The 21,623-nt window shown below is 52.6% G+C and overlaps 1 protein-coding gene across 1 annotated transcript in view; it reads right to left on the bottom strand.

Annotated features, from left to right (window-relative positions):
• Positions 1-21,623, bottom strand: part of SLC35F3 (solute carrier family 35 member F3) — a gene marked incomplete at its 5' end in the record, with an annotated part of 193,948 nt that overhangs the window by 8,080 nt on the left and 164,245 nt on the right. The window contains 2 exons of the mRNA XM_009281788.2: positions 2,170-2,295; positions 8,474-8,693. Of these exons, the coding sequence (XP_009280063.2) occupies positions 2,170-2,295; positions 8,474-8,693 (346 nt within the window). The remainder of the gene's footprint in view (positions 1-2,169; positions 2,296-8,473; positions 8,694-21,623) is intronic.

Raw genomic sequence — 21,623 nt, 5'->3', positions numbered from 1 at the left:
TTTTTTCTTAGCAGCGGCAGTCATAATGCGTGGGGCTGACTGCCTCACCCTAGGCGACCCCCCGGATGGACCTTCGTCTACATCCTCGCTTGCCTCGCCCTCAAGTTCCAGGGCCCCATATCTGTTGTGTAAAGGCAACCGGGAAGGTGAGGGAGGCCGGGCGGGGGTTCGCCTGGCACCCCGAGCAGGGACCCGTTTCCATCCCCCCCCGTCGCTTAGGTCCCCCCTTTCTACCTGGTGGCAAGAAGGCAGGGGATCCTCTGCTTCTCGCGGAGCCTCCTTCTGCTGCCTCTGCCTCAGGGACGGTAGGGTGCGGCTCCACCAATCTATCCACCAATCTATCTCCCTCAAGGAGATAGGCTGGGGTCTGCATCAGTTTTCCACCACAGAACCGCAGAGGATCCGGTGGATCCCGTGGGCTCTGGGTACAGCTTTCCCCTGCCACAGGCTGCAAGCCAGGAAAGCCGATGGGCTCTGACTTACTGGTTTATGCTGGGATGGCAGGCCCCCTCACTAGTATCAGTTGTCTCTTGCCTTTGCCTAACTAGAGCCCTGCAGGCAAGTCTGCAGGGCTGCCATACTCGTGGGGCTGCTGCCCGCTCCCACCACCTCGCAGCCATCACTGGCCACTGCAGCTGCGTTGCCACTCTGCATAATGGAGCAAAATGTCCCAAAAGCCACTTACTCCTCATTAGCCACCCGGGGATGGTGTGTTGCCCCTGGCAGGGCGGGCAGCTGGTCCAGGCAGACTGAAGCATCCGTGTCTGGGGGAGGAGGGCAGGTGGAGCCGGCTCTGCTGCACGTGGCGCAGCTTGTTTGCCTGCAGATCTGTCCTGCATGTGAGACAGCTTGTCTGCCTGCAGATCTGCCTGCCCCTTCGGCACGCACAACTCATGGAAACTGAGCCAGACTGTGGAAAGCAAGAGCAGAGAGGCAGCAGCAGCAGCAGAGTGGCATTGGTTGCAGAACAAGCTGCACAGCTCCATCTGTCCTTGCATGTGGCATGCACTGCAGACTAACACCCTGCTGGCACTGCCACCATCACCTCTCCGTGCATGGGCTCTGGTGGAGCAGCCCTGAGACCCTCTGTCCTGCCAAGGAGCGGAGGTGCCATGGGAGATGGGGCAGAGCTAGGCTCCATCCTTGAATAACCCTCCCTGCCTGCAGATGACTCCAGAGCCATGGTGTTTCCTCGGGTCTGGAGGGCCACATCTCTGGTCTTGCAAGGAAATGCTCTTTCAGACGAAAGAGCTGTATGAAACTTCATGACCTCCCTTATGTAAGACATAGGCCGATCTGAAAAGTGAGCAGAAAGCATTACAGCACAGCGCTGAGGGACACAGACAGATGCTTCTCAGTTTGGCAAGTCTCCCTGGATTGCTTGTGTTAAGGCTGCAGGGCTTGCCTGGCCAATTTGTGTTGGAGGACTGGTACGGTGCAATTCATTAGACCAGATGGAGATGTCTGCACCTCATCCCAGTCTCCACATCTGAGCCAGGGTGGGTGAACCGCACCCTACAAGTGCTTATTCCTTTCTGTGGACTGCAACTCTCTGTGCCATGAGCAGCACAGAGGCAAATGCACATACGTGTCTCAGGCTAAGTGAAACGGCTCTCTGCCCAGCAGAGAAGGCTGCATGTCATCTTACACATAGTGCAGCGTGCCCGGCTGGTCAGGATGAGACCTTGATTCATAGGCATGTGCTTTGGATTTTAAGCATATGATTATTTCCATGATAAGCAACACTTTAAGCCCAACATAGGCCATGTATGCCACTGAAGGAGGACTGGCAAGGGGAGGTAACACAGTGACTTGAAAAAGAAGCTAAATCTCTGCAGGGCACTTCCAGAGTGAGCAATTAAATCCAGCACCTATGGAAAAGCAGCCTCATTTTTCAAGAAGGTGGGGCATCTGTAAGTCCTCCTGTGGGCACGGGAGAATACTCTCTTCCCAGGAAATAGGAGTTTTTATCCTAAGTGAGGGCAGACATCAAAGCAAGTGAATACCTGAATGCAGTGTTGCAGAGTCGGTGTGTTTATGGCAGAGCCACTCAAAGAAGGGCATGTGGCACTGAACTGCATGAAGGTTTGCGAGTAAGACAGGAGCAGTTAAAGTGAGTGACGGGGGTGATTGGCATCTTTCTGAGGGTGAAGACCCAGGTGTGCTTACCTTATAGAGAGCAGACATTGAGGCAGAGCCCACCACCAGGGCTATCCCAATAACGGAGTGGCTGTGAAACCCATCAGCGTATGTCATCATAACTATCCCTGCAATAGCAAATATAGCAGCCACAATCTGGTTGGAAACAAAGAAAGAAAGGAAGTGTTACTGGACAACCCCCAACATGGAAAAACATGAGAGCAGCTTTAAATGAGAGGGCAGTACTTCTGCATCATCTGCTCCCCTCCTTATGTAGAAAACAAGTAGCAAGCCCAGGCTGGTACCCACAGAGCTAATGCTGCCTCCCCTCGTGGCTTCCCTGGCTGCAGAGAAGCTGCAGGAAGAGCTGGGACGGAGCGGCTGCCTTGGGGCGGTGTGCGGCAGGCCAGACCGCAGGGCCCTGTGTCTCAGACTGAGCTGAAGGGGGGATTTCATCTCTGGCACTGAGCCTCCCCATCAGCGAGTCCCTGCAGCCTGTGCATGACAATAATACACAAGTAATAATTCCCTGGTGCTTGCAGGAAAGGCTCTGAGTCCTGAGGAGTTTCTGGAGGAAAAAGGTTTTTGACATAAACAGGGAGATAAAACTCATGCAGCTACTTTCCATTTCAGACGTGTCATTTCAGAGAGTAGAGGGAGGCTCCATTGACCAGCCAGGCCCACAGCAATGCTTGAAGGGGGTCATCCAAAGGAAGGTGGCATTCACGAAGGAAAGGGATAGGCTGCCCCTGATTCAGCAGGGGTCTGCAAGAGACGCCTGGCTTCTCTGGGACTGTCGTGCGAGATGCCTCAAGCCTCCCCAGGTGGTAATTCTGGGGTGAAAAGAGCTTTCTGCATGCTCCATGCTTCCTGGTTCTGCAGTGGTGCGAAGGACGCCCTGCTTAGACCACATCCCCTTTGGCTGCACAGTCATGGTGATGCTTCTAAGATGACTGAGTTTATTTTGACCCATAGCTGGGTCAGTGCCAGCCAACTGTCCCCTCTCCCTGGGCCAGACCAGGGTTTTAAGCCCCATCCACAGGCTGCGGCTGCCTATACATCCAAGAGCAGTGGCCTCCTCTCACCTTTCCCGTTCACCACCAGAGATGCTGGGGCTGCTGTGAAGATGCACGGGGAAAGCCTGTGTGCCGAGCACTGCTGCCGCCTGATGAGCAAGCTGCAGTGGGGGGGGATCCCTTTACCAGCTGCAGGTCCCCATCCCGGCAGCACCAGCAGCCTGTTCCCTGGGTTGAGCTGGGGCTGGTGCCAGGGGGCACCTACAAAGCTTCCACAGACAACCACCCAGCAGATCCCTCCTGCATGCTGACATCAACACCTCCAATTTCCCCTAACAGAAAAATGCCCCTTTTTTGCAAACAGAAGGGGATCAATTTCTCCAAAGGTGTTGTGGTAGAATGGCAGGGCAGCGTAAGGGTGGAAAAAAGCCCATAACAGCAGAAGCTGACACTGCCTGGAAAATACAGCTGCTAATAGCATCTCAACAAGAAAAGGCTTGAGTCTAGAAATTGCTGCATGACTACAGCTTCAGCAGGCTATGGAGGGGCAAGGTTTCCCCCAGCTGCTCAGCCCCTTGCATGGCCCAGCCAAGGGGCAGCAGGTTCTGAAGATGCTGATTTATGACCTGATCAAAACAGAGCCCCGTGCAAGCTGCAAAGGCTGGGTGTGCACGCTGCAAATTTGGGGAGGTTCAGATATGGCATTTTGGCTTGCAGCCCTGTCGGCATCAGATCTCTCCATGCACAGCTGTGGGGCATCATTTCTAAAGTGAAGCTTGGCGGTGTTGTAACTGGGCCCTATGGTCCTGGACAGGCTTTTTTTTAAGGGAAGGTGAAAAAAAAAAACCCAGTGCGTGGCTCTACAGCAATGCGGGGCTGTTTCAGATAGGCAGGACTGAAGGAGCTCAGCAGCCCTCAGCAGTTCTCTCATGTCAGCATGCTGGTGCTTGTCAGATAAAAATTCAGACACTGTCTGGCTTCAGAGACACAAGAAAAAAGGTCATTGAATGAGACTAGCATGAGGCAGGTGCAGAACAAACAAAAAGAGATTTGTCTTCACCCAAAATATAATTCAGCCAAGGAAAGCTTTGCTGTTGCACACTGTGGATGTGAAAAGTTTACAAGGATAAACTCATGGAAGAAAAAAATCCATCAAGGGCTATTAACTATAGGAACATCACTTCCATCTCAGGAAGTCCTTGAGCCTCAAATTGCTGGAGGCTGGAAAGTCTCATGAGGAAATATCATTATAGGCTTTTCCTGTTTAGATGATTTTTCTAGGTGTCCACTACTGGCAGCTGCTGGAGCCAGGCTCCTGGGGCAGACGCACTTTTGCTCTGACTCAGTATGGCTCTTTGTAGAGCTGCAAGATACATGGCTTGGGCTTCTCTGAAAAATAAGGGCAACTCCAGCCCTTCATATCCCCTGTGCTACAGCCCAGGTGACAAAGAGTGGTAGATGCAGCGTTTCATGTAGCATCTGTTCCAGGCATGGCCGTCTCCCATCCGAGATGCGTGGGGCTTGTCCAGCCTTCACTGGAGAGCCGGGGGGAGACCACAGCCACAGGCCAGGCTGTGGCAATCAGCTGGAACCTCCATGCCTATTGGCGAAGGGAGCCCACCTGAGCCCCCGCTGGCGGCAGCAGCTCTGCTGCAGTGGAAACTTGGGGGGGTGCGTTAATGAACTGCAGAATAAAAAGCATCCAGTTTTGCTTTCCATGTCAGGGGCTGGCTGACTCCAGAGCACCTCCCGGGAGGCTGGGTCTCTGCCCCGTTGGAAAGGAAGACTATGATTTGGGATTTGATAGTATATTTATTTCCGAGTCCCACTGGCAGGTGTGCTTGTCTATATGTTACATACACAGGAGGTACCTGCAAGTGATGGTTCTCTTGAATCCTGAACTGTTTTATTTAGTGTAGCATGGAGGGAAACACCAAAGTCCAAGATCACAGCAAATAAATGCAGTGAGCAAACAGTTTTGCTGGGGCAGAAGTCCTTGCCTCTTATATCAAGCATGTCACGAGTGTCAGGTGAGTCTTGGCCTCACCTGTCGACATGTCAGGCATGTCACACACGCTTTCTCTGGAAGCCTTTCAGCCTGTCTATCGAGCACATCGTTAGCAGCAGTGACAGGCTGCTTGCACCGTGACACGCCACGGCTACCGGCCTGCAGCTACCTGCAAATGCCACAGCACCGCAGGGCTTGCAGAGGCAATGCTTCAGGCACTCACAGCTTCATTACATGTGTGTCTTCTCTGAAAATAATACGACAGCTCGCAGCCCAGTTGAACCGTGGCTCTGGGCACAGTGAAGGGAAAGGAGGTGAAGTGCAACTTCATTACAGGAGATGTAGGCACTTACAAGTGCCTGAGTGGTGAGGGTGGGATTTTATAGCTTGCTCTTACGTTTAAATTCCAGCCAAATTGTGATTTAAGTGCTTGTAGAGCTACTACTTGCACTTCTGAAGGCCAAGTAGGATACTTGTACATGCTTAAACCCCACTGAGATGCTGCCTTTCTCGCCTAGCCTCTCCTGCAGCAGGTGTGAACAGGGACATCCAAACATGCGGTCAGAGCTTTGCTGTGGCACTATCCATCCTGCTGCGCTGCCGAGGGGATGGAATGGGAGTATGGGAAGGCTCCCGCTCGCCGCAGGGCAAGGTACCATCCTCCCTGCAGCCTCGTCTGCCAAATACCCTCTCAAAGGGTGCTTCTAAAAGGTTCAGCAGCTCTGACACAGCATGGCCCCGAGGGACCGTGAGCTTTGGGGCTAGGCTGTGTGCTGGCTCGCAGTCCCTAAGTCACTCCCGGAGAAGCAGCTGTCCCTCCTCCTGGTTGCCAGTCCCAGGAAGAAGGCTTTGTTCTGGGGTTCATCCTGAGGCTATCCCCCAGCACGCCAGGCAGCGCCACCCTTGATATCTGCTGTTTTTCACATGGGCTGTACAGAAAAGGGAGATAAGGGGGAAAAAAATGCATCTTGCCAAGAGACTCCACACTACATCCCTCTGCAGATAGAAGCATTCCCAGCGCTCCCACGGTGGCAAATGAAGCTGGGCGGCAGGACTGCTGTGCTGCCCCATGCCCTGCCAGTCTCTAGGGACAAGCTTCTCCTCACATTTTGTCACTGGTCAGGATGCCACGTCTGCCCAAGAGCAAATAGCCCAGTCCTCCTGCAAGCCCCTTCCCCTGTGCCCAGGCCCCTTGCTGGCCCATCACCGGGGTGAGAGATGGCCATGTTCCTCCTTGGGCATGGAGGTGGCTTCTCAGGAAGCAAGCTCTGCCACCCCTTCCAAGTGCCAGGTGCCACGATGAGGGGCTGGCACGCATGGCAGGAGCATCACATGGCCTCCATTGCCCTGGCCTCTGCTCTGGGTCTCTGCTTCATTGCTGCTGGGTTTTGAGCAAGTCAGCCTTTCCCAAGGCAGTGCTGATAAGAAACGAAGGACAGCTGGACATGGCTGAGACCACCACTCGGGCCTGCTTCCCTGCTCCGTCCATTCCTTCTGCCCCTTTGGGAAGGGGGGGATCCAGAGCAGGATTTGTCCCCCAGCACGTGTCACCTGCCATGGCACAAAACCTAGCCTGGCCAGGAAGCTACTGGAGAGCCCCTAACCATCCCGGCTCTTCACGCACGGCCATGCACCCGGGAGAGCATGAGAAGCATCTCTGCTCCAGTGTGTGTGTGCCAGTGTGGGTATCCCTACATGCAGGTCGGCTTCTTTCCCCTCAGACCACAGCTGTATCCAGCGGTGAGAGATGGCACGTGCATACCAAGGGGCAAGCTGCACACGCAGGAGAACAGCAGTCAGCCCTCTACACACCTCCTCTCCTGGCATCCCACCAGCACTACAGCTGACAGTGCCACAAGATGGCCGAAGACCACAAAAATATGCTTTTTTTTTTTACCTTTATCAAAATGGCCAGCACGTCCAGCTACAATAACAGTGACACTTCCCTGCCTCCAGGATCATTTCAGGATACCCTTGCTTCTGTACTCAAAAAACCCAGTTAATTTGTTTTCAGGGTACGGCTACCTGGGCAGGTGGGTGGGCAAGCGCAGACACCAGCTGGCCAGGCCGGGTTTTTGGCAGGTACATTTTGCAACGATTCCCTGAGAAGCCTCTTGGCTGCCACCACCGCAAGGCTGGCCAAGCTCTCCTGCCGGAGAGGAACCCTTCCCGAAAAGTTAACTCTCGGTTGCTCCATGCAGTGTGGGGCAATAACCTCTTCTGAGCACTGAAAGCATTGCCCAGGTGGGTGAGCAGAGAGCTCCTCAAATGGTGGGTGGAAAATAGGTATTATTACCATTATTGCTGTTAATATTAATAAGTGCCTGCTGGTGCAGCGAGGCAGGAGAGACCCACTGGCGCCTCTTCCTTGCAGTTACTCCTGACCCTGGCAGGACCCCCTTGACCTGGGGGCAGAGGGTTACCCACCTGCCCAGCTCTGCTGCCAGAGGATACGGCATGCTGAGGGCCACCAAAATGGCAGCAGGGTCAGCAGGGAGCTGCGGGGGTTTCTGATAACCACCCCCCCCCGCACGTGGCTCTGTTGCCACTGTGGAGCGGGCGTTCACGGGAGGTGTAGGACTAAGGGTGTAAGCAAACATTTGGGATGCCACCAGGAGAGCAGCTCTGGGGGAGCAGGCCTGCCGCCCCGCTGCCTGCCATGCTGCCTGGCCCCGTGCCCATAGCTGCTGGCCAGACGCAAGTCCCCATGTGCCGGCATTACGCCAATCCTCCACCAGCGACACATGCACACTTCGGCCGTGGGTGGGCAAGGGTAGCCCAGCTCTCCTCTCTGCAGCTGCTGCTGACTGACATGGGTGCAAAGGGTAACTGTGCCACCCTGCAAGCCTGCTGTTGCGCGTAAGAAAGGCGAGGGCCCCATTAAATTCACAGGTTGGAACCAGAAACATATTGCGTGCAGCCGGGGCTTGCAGGAATGTGCAGTTAGAAAAAACTAGGTCTGGTGCCACAGCCTGGGAATTGTCACTCGGAAGGGGCAGGCAAAGGCTGATGCATGTCCACGGCAACATGGAGATAGCAGCTATCCTTCGTGCCACGCTCTGGAGCAAGTTACCTCTTTTCTGAAGGAAAATGCACAAAGGCAGCACGCTGGAGGAGACTGGGAGCTCTGGGAGCTCGCGGGCGCCTGGGCAGGCTGCAGGGAAGCATGTGTCCCCACTCCGCAAGGATTTCTGCACCCGCTCAGCCGTCTGCGTGGGGTGCTGCTCGACTTGGCCGGCGGAAGGGAAGAGAAAAGGAAAGGCAGAAGGGTGAAGTGGAAGAAGAGAGACAGAGATAAGGAGTCACTTACCCTCACTCCCATGAACCTGTCCCTCAGAACGATCCATGAAAGCAAGAACACAAAAGCTTTGTTGCAGCAGAACAACACGGAGACATCCGTAGTGTTTATTTTCTTTATTGCATGTAAGTAAAGGTAGTTTGTGAGTGTCCAAAGAACACCAAAGGGTGCTGCCTTGGTAAAAAACACCTTCAAAGTCAAGCCATTGTCTCCAAAAAATCGGCAGCACTCCCTAAAACAAGGAGAGAAAGGCAGCATTATTACACAAGCCAGTCACAGTCTGCAGCAAATATAGGGGTTTCTTTTCTTTCTTGCTCCTCTTCTTTTCCTTTGGGGAAAGAGGGGCACATGCCTTAAAGAGGAGAAGAAAAACAGGTTTCAGCGTCTGTTGCAACAGCCGTACAAACATGCCGGGGCTACAAACACGGGAGGGACAGCAATGAAAGAGTGAGGGGAGAGGTGAAGCCAGGAGGTGAAATTTCACCCTTGCCATGAGCGCCTTCACAGTGGACATCTTGAAACAGTGTGGGGTCATCCTCCTCCTTTCACCCCTGTGGGCACGCGGGTGCTGAGGTGCCAGGGCTGGCAGCAAAGCTCCTTGCTCCCAGCTCCTGCTGCAGCCATGGGACCCTAGTGCCCATCTGTGATCTGCTATACAGGGCTTGGAAGGAGCCTCGCGGGAGCCCGGTTTGGGGTTTTTCCACCCAAGGGGTGGGACCTGGTTCAAGCCCCCCCGGCAGCAGCCGGGGCAGGAGGAGGCGGCTGGCAGCTGCCCGCTCCTGCTGGGGTGAGGACATGCACGGCGGCACCCGGCAACATGCTGGGTCAGTTGGAGCAGCAGCACGGAGTCAGGAGCTCACGTGTACAGCAAGGGCTGGGGATGCTGCGAATCCCCAAGCGGGAGGCAGCCAGAGCAGGTACGGCCCTGGTGCAGGAAGAAGAAACACCAGCGGTTTATTTGTGTCCCGGAGGCGCTGGTGGGCAAAAGGGGACAGGAGGTGATGGGTGCAGCCTGGCCCTGCTGGCACGGCTCTGGGGAGGCAGCGGGTGGGGGCCGGGATGGGGCTGCAGGGGTCACCTCTGTGGAGGTGCTGCGAGGGGAAGCCTGCGTGCAACCCGCTTCTGCCGGGCAGCAGAGCTGGGAGCTGCCGACTCCATGGAAATTCGATTACACAAAGAAGAAATGCAGCGGTCTGCGAGGCGGAGGGTGCAGCCTGCAGCCTGCCCAAGTGTGCAGGTGGCAGGCAACGGTGGTGCCGTGGCCTGTGCTGGCTTTGCTTGCTTTCAAACCTGCAAAACCCCTGAGGCCCTAAAGTACTTTAATGAGGTGCTTTGACAGAATGTGAGCAAAATTAAATTTTCCTCTGACAACGAATGCCAAGTAGGTTCACTGCTGCCTTGAATTTCAAGCTGTTTCCTGAGACTGGGCATGTAAGGCTCATTATTTGGAGTCTGATGAAAGTGTGATTTTGATCCACTTTCTCAGAAGACAGGGCTGTATCAGGTGATTACCTAAAGAAATCCATCCACGCTCTGAGCCTCTTCAGTTCACAGAGCTCTTAGAGTTCACTAACTCTATGTCTGTCTACACCCTCCTCTGCTGCAGCAGGTACAAGGCTGCAGGGTAGAGGAAATGCATTTTTTGTGTTTGTTGGGTTTTGTCGCCTCCCGGTTTCTCATACCGAGTCATGGCTGTGCAGAACTTGCCCATCTCTTGTGCAGAACTTGCCCATCTCCGGATGTGATGACCCTGGGCTTTGGCTGCTGTACACAGACACTTTCATCTGAAGCGCTGGTTCTGCATCATGTCACTCAGTGTCACAGCCAGCACATTAGTGTCCCTTGTCCTCTGTGAAATTACTTGCTGGCAGCAGCCTATTCCCTGCCAAACCTGTTAACTGCCTCTCTGTATCAGTAAAAGAGCTACCCCTCTGCACCAGAAACCACAGCCTGACTTCCCACCTGCCGGTGCCGTGCAGAGCTGTTCAGGGATGTGCGCAGCACCGACAGACACTGCCTGTGCTCAGCACGTGACCTGGATCCACTCTCCCCTACCACAAACACTATACCCACTTCAAGTCTGGCCTTCAGCCCTGCAAAGCACTGGCTGTACCAGCCGCTGGCCTCAGGGGACTCAGGGAGTGCACGGGGATGCAGAGAGACATTGAAAAACCCAATCCTGAACTTCACTAGAGGCTTAAACCTGCTTCCCAAGACACCGGGGAGGGTTTGCCTGCCAGGGTGTCACAGGCAGCCAGTCTAATGCTCCAAAGACAAAAAACGCAGGCACAGCTTAAATTAAATGATGTTAAGTAAGACTAGTATGAGAGGGTAGGCCGTAGTCAAATGAAAGGACTAAAATGGAATTTATGTTGGGATTCATTCTGGGGAAAAAAAAGTTCCTCCTACCAAAAATCTGTTCCCCACATATAGAATTGGGTATTACTATTTCATGTACAGTAGAACATGTGCTTTTACTGTACTGTGGGCCTGACTCTTGTTTAGCAGATACCACTGGATGCATATGGTGGCACAGCCTGGCAGTCACCCCCATCCCTGAAGCACCCAGTGTAGTGCCACAATGCCCCAAAGGACAGCCTTGCCCTGGCACAGGTCAGGACCCTGAGCTGCATTCCCCCCTTTGGGAGTCTCCTCTCACTGGCCTATACAATAAAGCTTCCTTTTAGCTGTTTTGGCTGGTTTCACCAAGTCTGGATTGCTTCTTGTAGGCTGGCTCCAGCTTCCAAAGGAGACCTCCTTATGGCAGAGATTTCCCCATCCAGCATGGGGTTGTAAGGGAGCTTCTCCCCGAGGACACCCAGGGCTGTGTAGGGTGCTACCAGACGGGCACCCACGTCCACAGCGAGCACCATTGTCCTAAACAGGTGCACTGGTGAACCGCGGGCTCTCTGTGGGGGTAGCAGACGGGTTAGATGGCTTTCTTGGACCTGGAATCTTCAGTGAAGTCTGAGGAGCATTAGGGGAAACGTGGCATGTTTCGTGCGCCAGGATAACTATATGCCGTACAATAACCCCCTCACAATTAATTGTCTCCCCAGGTTTGCTACTGCTTATCGGGGAAACTGATTTTTCCTTGGTGCCATAACGCAGCTTGTGAAGCTGTACCAGGAAGCATTTGATGAAGAGCGTTGTCAGTGAGTAACGGTAGATAAATAGTTATGGGAAGCAAGACAGAACTGTGATATAACCCACACCAGGTAGGTTGTAACCCCAAAACAGTCACGGGACGAAATCACGCCAGAAAAACCAACCTTCAACTTTAAATATTTTGACAGAACATTTTGGACACAGTTGCTCCTGCTGTCCGGTAATTTCAGTTTTGCCCACAAGGGTACATTGTACCCAACGAGTATGCTGACGTTTTATGGATACTCTTTGGCAAAAACAGAGCTTGTGTCCTGTGGTGCTCCAGGCATGCCCGACTGTGCCAGGAGAGCCTGCCTATGAATATTTTAACAATATCTCATCTGCTAATGAAAATGTTACTTTTTAAGAAAGACAAATCCCACCCTACCCGGAGGGCAGTCTGTAAGCATTCAGCATCCTTTGGAGCTCAGCTCAGCACTGTGGACCCTCGTGTGAGGCCTGACCCCAAGTCTCCCAAAGCCATGGGACAGACGGGGAGCTGGGGTCAGTTCCTTGAGGTTTTACAGGACAGACTCTTGTGGGTCTACCTGACCAGGGCAGGACACGGAGAGAATCCTTTGCTTGCACTGGAGCAAGCCGTCTGCCTCCAGGCCAGTGGGGAGACAGTGCTGGGTGTCTCCTCCTGGGACAAGTATGCAATGGTGGTGGAAAAGCTGCTGGGGAAATGCCTGGCAGAGAGACCACCAGCCTCCTCCAGCTTTGACTGCTGGGGCCAGCAGCCAAGCTATCTCATTTCCAGGATAAAATACACTTTCTGCCTCAGTTTATCCAGGCTTTGGTCAGCCGGTCCCGCTGCACAGCTAGCTCTAGCTCATCTGGGGTGAAGAGGGAGGGTTACCAGGTGCCTGGAGGCTGCAGACTCTTCTCTTTGTTGGGTTTGTGTCTGGGACTGTATCCCTGCTGTTTGCTAATGTGGGCAGAGGTGCCAGAGGTGTGCTTTGCAAAGAAAGCAAGCAGGGATCCTGTAAACAGGTGCTGCCCTGTGCCCCTGGCGCTCACCCTTGCCCTGTGTGCTGCTCAGCCCGATGCTGCTGGCACATGGCAGGCGTGGGCAGCCCGCAAGCAGCCCAGCTGCGAGGAGGGGCCGTGCCTGCGGGGAGCAGTGATTTTTAGCAGTATGCGGTGTTTGCAAAGGGCTGGTATGGGCATACAGCATTTGCTAGGTGCAGCACCACTACAAATGCCTACAACTGCTGATGGCGAGCCCTGTGCCCAGGCACCGTGACACTGGAGTGGGTTTTCTGGCAAGCAGAGCTGAGCGGGGCTGTTGCCGTGTGCACACAACCAGCCCCTGTTGGTCACGGTCCTCCACAGGCTCCCTCTCCCTCCTCACAGAGTGTGCACTGCTGCCCATCATCCCTTAGACTCACTGCAAAGCTTTCAAAGTTCTCCTGGGCTGTTCACCTATTGAGCGAGAGACCCTGGCCTATCTTAAATAAAGGCACAGTTAACAGCAAGCAACCTTCCTTACTTATAGCATGTATATTTTCCACGTACCTCCAAGACATCCAGCTGGAGGAGGCCCTGAAGATGCTCTGGTAGTTCCCTGTGAGACGATTATGCGTGTGGCTCTAATAACCTGGCAGAGTGCCGAGTCCCAGGGACACAGAGTGGTAGAGGGGAGCTTCTGCCCACTGACCTTTAGGTATGTACAAGAGACTTTTTATGTTTGAGCTGGGACCCCAGGCTCTGTTCAGAGTCACCGGAGATGCACGTCCCTGAGCTGCCTTTGCTGCCCATCTCAGGAGGCACTGAGCCCAGGAAGAAGCTACTTCTGTTTCTCTCCTTCCGCTCTAAAAGGGACCGCAGGGCAAGGAGCACAGACACGGGCACCTCCAGTGCATGTCTGCCAGGAGAAATCCCACGCCCTGTGTTAAAAGAGAAACTGTCGTCAAAGACTGACCAAACCTACTCCTGCCCGCATTACCAGAAATCCTGTGCCTGCCGGTCTCACATACCACCTCAACCCTAAAGCTGCCTTGCTGCTCGCTTGCTGATACATAAATGAATTTGCTGGGCTCACTCTGCTCTGCCCACGGAGCAGTGGGACTTTCGGTGTGGACAACGGCCAGAGAGGCCATAGGGAAACACTGATGCAAAGCTCAGGTGTGCCCCGGCCCTGTGGTCACGCTGAGCATAGCTCCTCCTGGGCAGGTAAGCCGCCCTGCAGATGTCCTGCAGAGCCACCCCGCTGAGACAATCTCTCCTCAGCTCTGTGTAATCCGCCAGCATGAGTAGTAAATTCCTACCACTGCCGGGCTGTTTCCAGATAAGGCGGCAACAGACAGCAAGGAGCTATGGCCTTGTGGGGCATAATACTGTATTTTTGAGATAAATTAGCGTCCTGCATTATTTTCCTCGATTCTGCCGTCATGAGCTAGAGCTCCATTGTAGTCACAGCAGTTGGTTTAAAAATAAATACAAGACATTAGCCAAGGCAACAGCAAAGGCCTGTGTAAGACTGGAATGGAAATGTCAAAGGAAGGATACTGGAAGGGAAATGTACTGGCTTAATCACCGCAGCAGCAATAAAGAAAAGCTTGCTCACACTCAGAAGTGTCATATCCATGTTCACAATCAATCTGAAGGCTCATGACTGAAATAAAAGGCAGGATTACACTGCTGGGAGGAGGTCTACTTGCAGACTGAGAGAATTGCAGCCTTGTTACATGTGGCCCTTGGGAAGTGTTTCCAGAGAGATGTTACACAGTGGACATGCTCGCCACGGGGCGTTGCTGAGGGGGCTGCTGCAGCAGGCATCTTTGCTGTGTGTCGGGGTAATGGGATGGTGCAGGTGAGAAAGAGGGGCACGCGCTTGGCCTGGTTGCTCCCCCCTTCCTCAGGATGCCAGCCGGGATGGTTGGCATAAAGCCCGTAAAGCCCAGCTGGGAGCAGAAGTGGCTGCCTGGCTTTCAGGGCATCCTCTGCATGGGAAGACAGCGGTGGAGACAGACAAGAAACCTGCTTGTAGGTATAAAATAAAGCGGCGGGCACCACATGGCATGACTCAACCCACCTCGCTGCTGCTGTGGCACAAGCCCCCTGCAGTAACAGCCCTTGAGAAGGGATTAGCAAGTCCTGACCAGCACTGGCTGGGCTGGATGTACCAGCGGTCCCCTCTCCCAAAGGGGGATTCTGGTCCCCCGCCGCTTGTCACAGGGTGCCCTGACAACTTAGCGTGGCCTGATGGAAATGTGTAATGTCACTCGAGAACAGCATGTAGCTGCTACGGCACTACAGGAGCTGTGCTGGGATGAAAGATACTACAGAAAAGCCTAAGGCATAGAGATCTTACTGTTTGTATTTTTACTCAAAATTGTTTGCTGGTTTCTTAATCTTTCATGTACTAGTTCTTGTTTTCCCTCATAATCTTTTGGTGTGTATCTTCATTAACCCAGCAAATGGCAAATTAGCTCTGCCCCATTAGGCATGTCTCCAGCACAACAAGACTAGGAAAATACCTCCGTCACTGGAAATGAGCATCCCCAGTGAAGTAAATCAGAAGTAGTTAGTGCCAAAATTGCATGCTAAGTAAGAGTTAATCATACTGAAAGCAGGTGTTGCAGTCAAATAAAACTTGCAAATAAAATATGACAGTAAAGCTCCATTTTTTCCCCACTGAGCTCACAATAATATGTTTAACACTATTCACCTTCCACTGCCTGTTTTGTCTTTAACCATTGCTAGGTAGTCGGGATGTTTCTCCACTGCTTTGAACCTCGTGCAAATGAATGTATAAAACTCTGCCAAGACTGGAAAGAATGTTTTTTGCTTCCATTTTGCAAAAAAATCCCACCTATGAAGAGGAAAGGTAGACAAGAACCAGAAAAAGCACACACAGTGTGCTCCCCCAGGCTGGGTTTTGGTCTCTTGATACTGCAGAACAAACCTATGCCAGAAAGGTTAATAAGCCACTGAAGCTGCCCTTACATCTCTGGGAAAGATGCAGCAAAGTAGAAAATATCTGGGATGAATACACATCCTAGGGGAACACTTTGCACAAGTCGGTTATTTCTCCTTTCCAGGCTGTTAACTTTTGCTACAATTTTCGCATTGTCGCAGCGTTCACACTAGACCCTTCTCCTCTGAAGCAGGTTTGGATCTGCTGTTGCTGCTAGTGGGTGATATTTTTTCTTTGTAGACTGTGCTTCTTACTTTGACCTTGCAAGGTCTGTACCTGCAAACTGAATTTGGCTAAATTTTCCTGAATTTTCAGCAGAGTGAGCATCGCCTCCCTGGAGCACAGCAAAGCCACCACTGCGCCAGTGAATCTGGCCTCTTGATTAGAGGTTGGCAGGCAAAACGTGTTTTGCTAATCCCTGCACTGATTAGGCCTGTGGATCAATAATGGATAAATAATCTGCAAATGCGCTGTTAACAGTCGTACATTTTCTGCTCAACGTACAAAAAAAGAGACATGGACTAAAATGTCATGCCATGTCTTCTGGGGGGACTCACAAGCCAGTTGGAGCAAGAAAAAGCAAAGAAGACAGACGAGGTGCCCTGGCTGTTAAAAGGAGGGAAGGAAACTAAACCAAACCCAAGTTTAATTTGTCATAGTGAAAAGAAATTTTTTCATAAATGCTGGGCCACAGCATCCCTCATGCATTACGCTCACAAGTGGAGGTAGGTAGAAGACTGTTGTGCATACAAGAGATACAAGTTAAGCCAAAATATTCTTCAAAAATGCTCTCCAGGAACGTACTTGCTGTATTTCCCAGAAAACAGGATCATGTCTCCAGCTCCACTTCCTCACTCCTTGAGCCAGCGCTGATGTGAACGGCAGTCATGATAATATCAGCCTCTCAGGTGGGCAGACTTCAAAGCAGTGTGAGCGAAGGGCAGACTCATGAACCCCTTTTTACAGATATGCAAGCTGAGGCACGGAGAGGTGAAGTCCCTGGGTGCTTGCAAGAGGCAGGATGAGGGCTGCCTCTAGGCTGCACCTTCAGAGAGCTGGGGATTTGCTTTTCCCGCATGTTTATTTTATAGCCAACTTCTGTTACTTATCAAGACAGCCCCCAAGCGCCTTTTTCCTGAGTCACCGCAGGTTCACATGCCAGCAGAACAGTTGCACGGAGGCTCCTGTGGCGTGTCCCAGATCATAAAACGCTGTAAATAAATCTGCTAGCCTCAGCATTTTGCAGAGAGGTGCCCAGGATTCGTGCGGTGGCTTTTATTGCCCCGCTGGTCCGAGGCTCCTACAACAAAACCCGTACACCCCTGCCTCCAGCTTTCCTCCCATGCACCCGGAGCAGCTCAGGAAAGCTGCTTCCCAGTGCTGGGAGGGCACAAGCTCCTCCTCGGCTTCCACAGGACAGAGGTCCGAGACCTGCCCTGAGTGTGCCAATGCCCCTCGCCCGCCCTTGCTGCCTGCACTGCCTGCTGAGGCAAGCTGCAGCCCGTGGCCATTAGCCAGAGGACGGGGCCAGGCGAGCAGCCGTGTTGCTCCTCAGAGACACCCTGTACTTAGCCAGTCCGGTCTGTCCATGCTGGGGACTGAACTCGGGCTGCAAAGTCTGGCCCTTCGGTCTCTTGTTATGCCCTACCTAGTGGGAGACTGCAGCCCTGCAGCCTGGCAGGTATCATCAGCCCCGGTGACAGCACTGGTTTCTGGACTTGGAGGCAAGGGGTGTCACTTTTTTCCCGGAAAATGCATGGCATGTTTCAAGTGGCTGTTTAACTAATACTGCCCACGGCAATGGCTTGTGATGGGGCACCATTAAGCTGTTTAGTGAGTCATTCATCACAATCAGGCATTTTTCCTTTACCAGATCTGTGCCTGAGAAGAGCTGAAAAAAAGCTTCGCTAATGTCAGAAAAATCTCAAGTTTGGAGCATCCTGTCCTTAGAAAGGACAAGATAGCAAGCGCAGGCTGTCACAAAAGTACCATTTTTGCAGCTGATTTCACAGGGAAACGTTTCTTTAATTGATTGGTCCTGTCTTCAGTGTCAGGTCAATTTGAGAGCATGTCTACAAATCTTACATGGCACGAAATTCAAGCAGAAAGTCACTCATGGCCCATGCTGTGCTGTGCCGAGCCGACGTGCTGCTCCCAGTCCAGCAATGAGCCGAGGTCCATGCCAAGCACATCCGCTCACGGTCGCCACAGTAAGGATTTCACCCTTCCCTGGTGTGCCCCCACGGGGATCCCCCCTCCCGTGCTGTCCCTCCATGTGCCTGGGGCCTACGCTGGAGGGGGGTCCCCAGATGAAAAGCAGAGTGGGTTGCAGGGCTGTGCTCTAGCCCCAAGCCCAGCTGTGGGAAGGTGGCAGAGGGGAGCTACCGTGGGGTGTGGGTGCTCCTCGCACAGGAGGTTTCGGGCTGGATATGGCCCCATGGTCGCTGGCATCAGACCACCTGCGAGGGGGCAACACTGCTGGTGGGGCTTTCACCCACAAGTGGAAATGGCTTTTACGTTGCCTCCCTCTAGCACAGTTCAGTGGCACAACAGGATGCTCCACCACAATGTATAATTCAGAACATTTATTTCCAGCTTCTTTTAAACTCAAGTGATGGCGACGTGTCTCAGGGCTCTGCTGTCTGAGGTAACGCAGGACCCAGGGACATTGGACCATGGAGGAGAGAGGTGGGAGATGGGGCAGTGCTGCCCACTTCCAGCTCCAAGTAACTGGGGGCTTCCTTCAGAGGGACTGCGGGGTGGCAGGTCCTGCCATGACCCCCAACAGCTCGTCCCACCCCTGCTGAGACCTGTGAGCTGCAACTAATGGTGCCTGCAAGGAGCTCTGTGCCTCTTCTGACCATCCAGGTGTGGCTGGCAGCAACCCTGGGGAGGGAGTTTGGAGACTTGGGGTGAGGGCAAGCCTGCAAATCGCACCCCCTTCCCACTGCCTGTGCCCGAGAGCCCCTTGCAGACCTCCTTCCTGCGGGAGGGAACAGAGGCAAACCACAACCTACAGCCCCTTCCCGAGCTTGCAGGGAGGAGAGAAGCAATGACCTGGCCAGGGAATGCCAATCCTTGAAACCAAGAAAGAATGGAGAATTTCCTGGTGTCAGGTACCACATGCCTGCTTTCCTCAGCTGTGGGGGTGAATTCGTGCAGAGTCAGTACATAGAAAAAGGCCTGAGCTGAAACTTAAAGCAATGGGTAGATCTGGGGCTTGTCACCAAACCTACCTGATTACATGAACTGAAAAATAACTGTTCGAGGGATTAAGCAGTTTCTCAGAAATGGACATTATCTAAAACAGTCTAATGGCTTGTTAATGCCCATCATCCTGTGCATATTTTTCTGTAAGCATGTTATTAAATGCAAGAAATGACCATAGAAGTCAATCCAGCGTCCAGCTGCCACTTTTAAATGCCTGTCTGATGTTGACCATTACTTGTTTCTATACGTGATCTGGGGCTGATGTTCTGCCTTTAAACTTTTATCCATTCCAGGAGTTTCCAGTTCATTTGCAGAAAACTCATTCTGATAGGCAATGAAATGAGAAAATTGTCTTCTCTTAAATGAAATAAAAAATCTCCAGGCTGATCTTTCTTCTCTGAACTAGAGAGACAGAAGCAATTGGTCTTGCTCAGCACTGTACACGTGCCAAACTAGGCATTTACACAATAAATGGTCCCAGGAAATGCTTAGCTATGGATTTACATAATACACCAGAATGGCTCCAAAAGAAGCAAATAATACAAATCTTACAAACCACCTGAATACACATTTCCAAGACAAGCCTTAGCACACACTCAGAAGCCTTAATGAGAGACTCTTTAAACTAACATTTGAAAAAAAAAGTTTAAAAGAACAAGACCAAACCACAGGGAAAATTCACATACTGTAAACTGCCTTAGCAAAACACCGGGGTGGGAATCTCGGGCTGCAGAAGCACAGGAAAAATTCTGCAGCTTCCCCTGTGGGATGGTCCTCCAACCCACAATTTGCTGCGCCTGGGGCACTAAACCTGCTCGGTTTGCCTCCATCCATTTCCAGTGAAAAGCAGTAGTCCTGGGACACACTCTCCAGCTTTTACATACGTGATTGCAGCGAAGGCTACAGGAAGTGGATCGCATTAGGATGAACATTTAATTTGTGCACCCAAACATACTGCAGAATTTTGCACCTAGGTTGTTTGTTGTGGGAGCAGGACCACCAGCCACGCCTGACGGGACACGAGGGAAAGCGTTAAGGAGAAGGTAAAGTGCAGCAGCACTACTGCGCTGCTGATACTTTAGAGGAAGAGCACCGGCTGTAGCAGTGCGAGCAGACACTGCAACAGATTTCCCACAGAGTCACATCTGTCCACAAGCACCAGAGTGAGCTGAGCTCAGTCTGGGGTGTGTTATCACAGAGACCAGATGGTCCCTCTGAAGTCCCCCTTCAGCTTGCTGCATGGGGCAGGCTTGCATCTGTGGGTCTTCCATCAGGCCAGAGGGGATGTGCCATTTTGGAAAATGCAGCAAGTATTGCTGGCAAGAAGCAGCTTTTAATGTGACAACATGCACTCAGCAATCGGACAGCTGAAGTTATCCCATGGTGCATTATCCGACATTTTCTGCCTTTACACCTTAGAGGTACCCAGAGCCTGCATTGCTTTATACTCTTCTAGACAATCGGCGTTATACAAATAAAATGTAATACTGTTGCTATATGCAAGCTCCCAACACCCACTGACCAAGCAGACATCACATTTGGACATGGAGATAAGCTTTTTAGTTATGCTCAAAAACTGCTTCACGGACCAGCTGGTTACTGAGCCCGCGAGGAGATGCAACCCTTGACTTGGTCTGGTGTAGCACGCAGGATTGGCCTTAAATCTTAGTCATAGCCCACCGGAGCAGTGGCCAGGAGGTACTCAGACCGGACATTTCACCTCCGCAGCAGCGGTGGCTGAAGCTGGAAGGGGCAGCAAGCGGAATGAAACTTCACAGGTGCCTGGGGATTACTGGCATGCCGACATGCATGCAGAGGGCCGGTTCCTGCTGTGTTTGGGGCAGGGGGGGAGGACAGGCGAGATGGAACTGGCCCATTTGCACAGCGGGGTGCAGGGGAAGGAGGTTACATCGGGACCTGATGTCATGCCCAAATGGATTAAAGAAAAAGGACTGTCAGCTCTGACAGTGCCATGTAAAGCCATGTGCAGGCAGGCCAAGGCAGAGTGTGAAAAGCGGTTAGTGAGCTCTATCGAAGCTAACGGCGGTCCTTACGGAGTTACGGAGCAATCTGACAAAATGAGCAGCAGCAAGTTTGCCAGACAGTATTTACTCAAGAGTTCAAAAAAGCCCAACAATGAAACGGGGAATTCCTAACAGCATCGAAGCTAACGGCGGTCCTTACGGAGTTCCGGAGCAAACTGACAAAATGAGCAGCAGCAAGTTGCCAGACAGTATTTACTCAAGAGTTTAAAAAAGCCCAGCAATGAAACGGGGAATTCCTAACAGGGCTCTGTAACTTTGCCCTTAAAGCTGCCTTCCTGCCCAAAGCAAATATCACATCGATCCTCTAAATCTAATTAGCGTTGTGATTGTGGCTGGCCATCCATTTTGAAGATGACCATTGCCAGTTAAAGACTGCACTGCATCACTTCTTCCTCCTCCTGGGTTCATCAAGGAGCGATGAGAACAGGGAAGGCCCGACTCAAGGAGCACGCTGACACAGCCAGGGTGTTGCTGCCGCTTGCAAGTATTTTCAGCCCAGCGGAACGGCTGGTGAGCAGGTGCTCTTAAAGGCTGACTCCAGCAGTAGCGTTCCTGCTTATACCATGCACCTCATGACTGCTGTCTTCAAAAACAGGACACTGACTGCTCGGAGCAGCTGAGTGCTAATGAATTCAGACCTTCCTGAGGATCTCCCGCTGCACCAGTCAGGTAGAAGTGGCCCGGGGCCTCTGGGTCTCCAGAGGGACTGCTCCCCCGGAGGATCTTGCTCCTCACTTTTATCATGTGCAGACGAAATTAAAAAACCCCGCAGGGCTCAGCTCCGCAGCCGCTCTGTGCTGCTGCTGCCAGGTGCCAGCGGCACCACCGGCCTGCCGGG

This window comes from Aptenodytes forsteri, unplaced genomic scaffold, assembly GCF_000699145.1.
Source record: "Aptenodytes forsteri isolate BGI_AS27 unplaced genomic scaffold, ASM69914v1 Scaffold132, whole genome shotgun sequence".
NCBI lineage: Eukaryota > Metazoa > Chordata > Aves > Sphenisciformes > Spheniscidae > Aptenodytes > Aptenodytes forsteri.
Note: the sequence above shows the minus strand (reverse complement) of the source record. Positions and strands in the feature narration are given on the sequence as shown.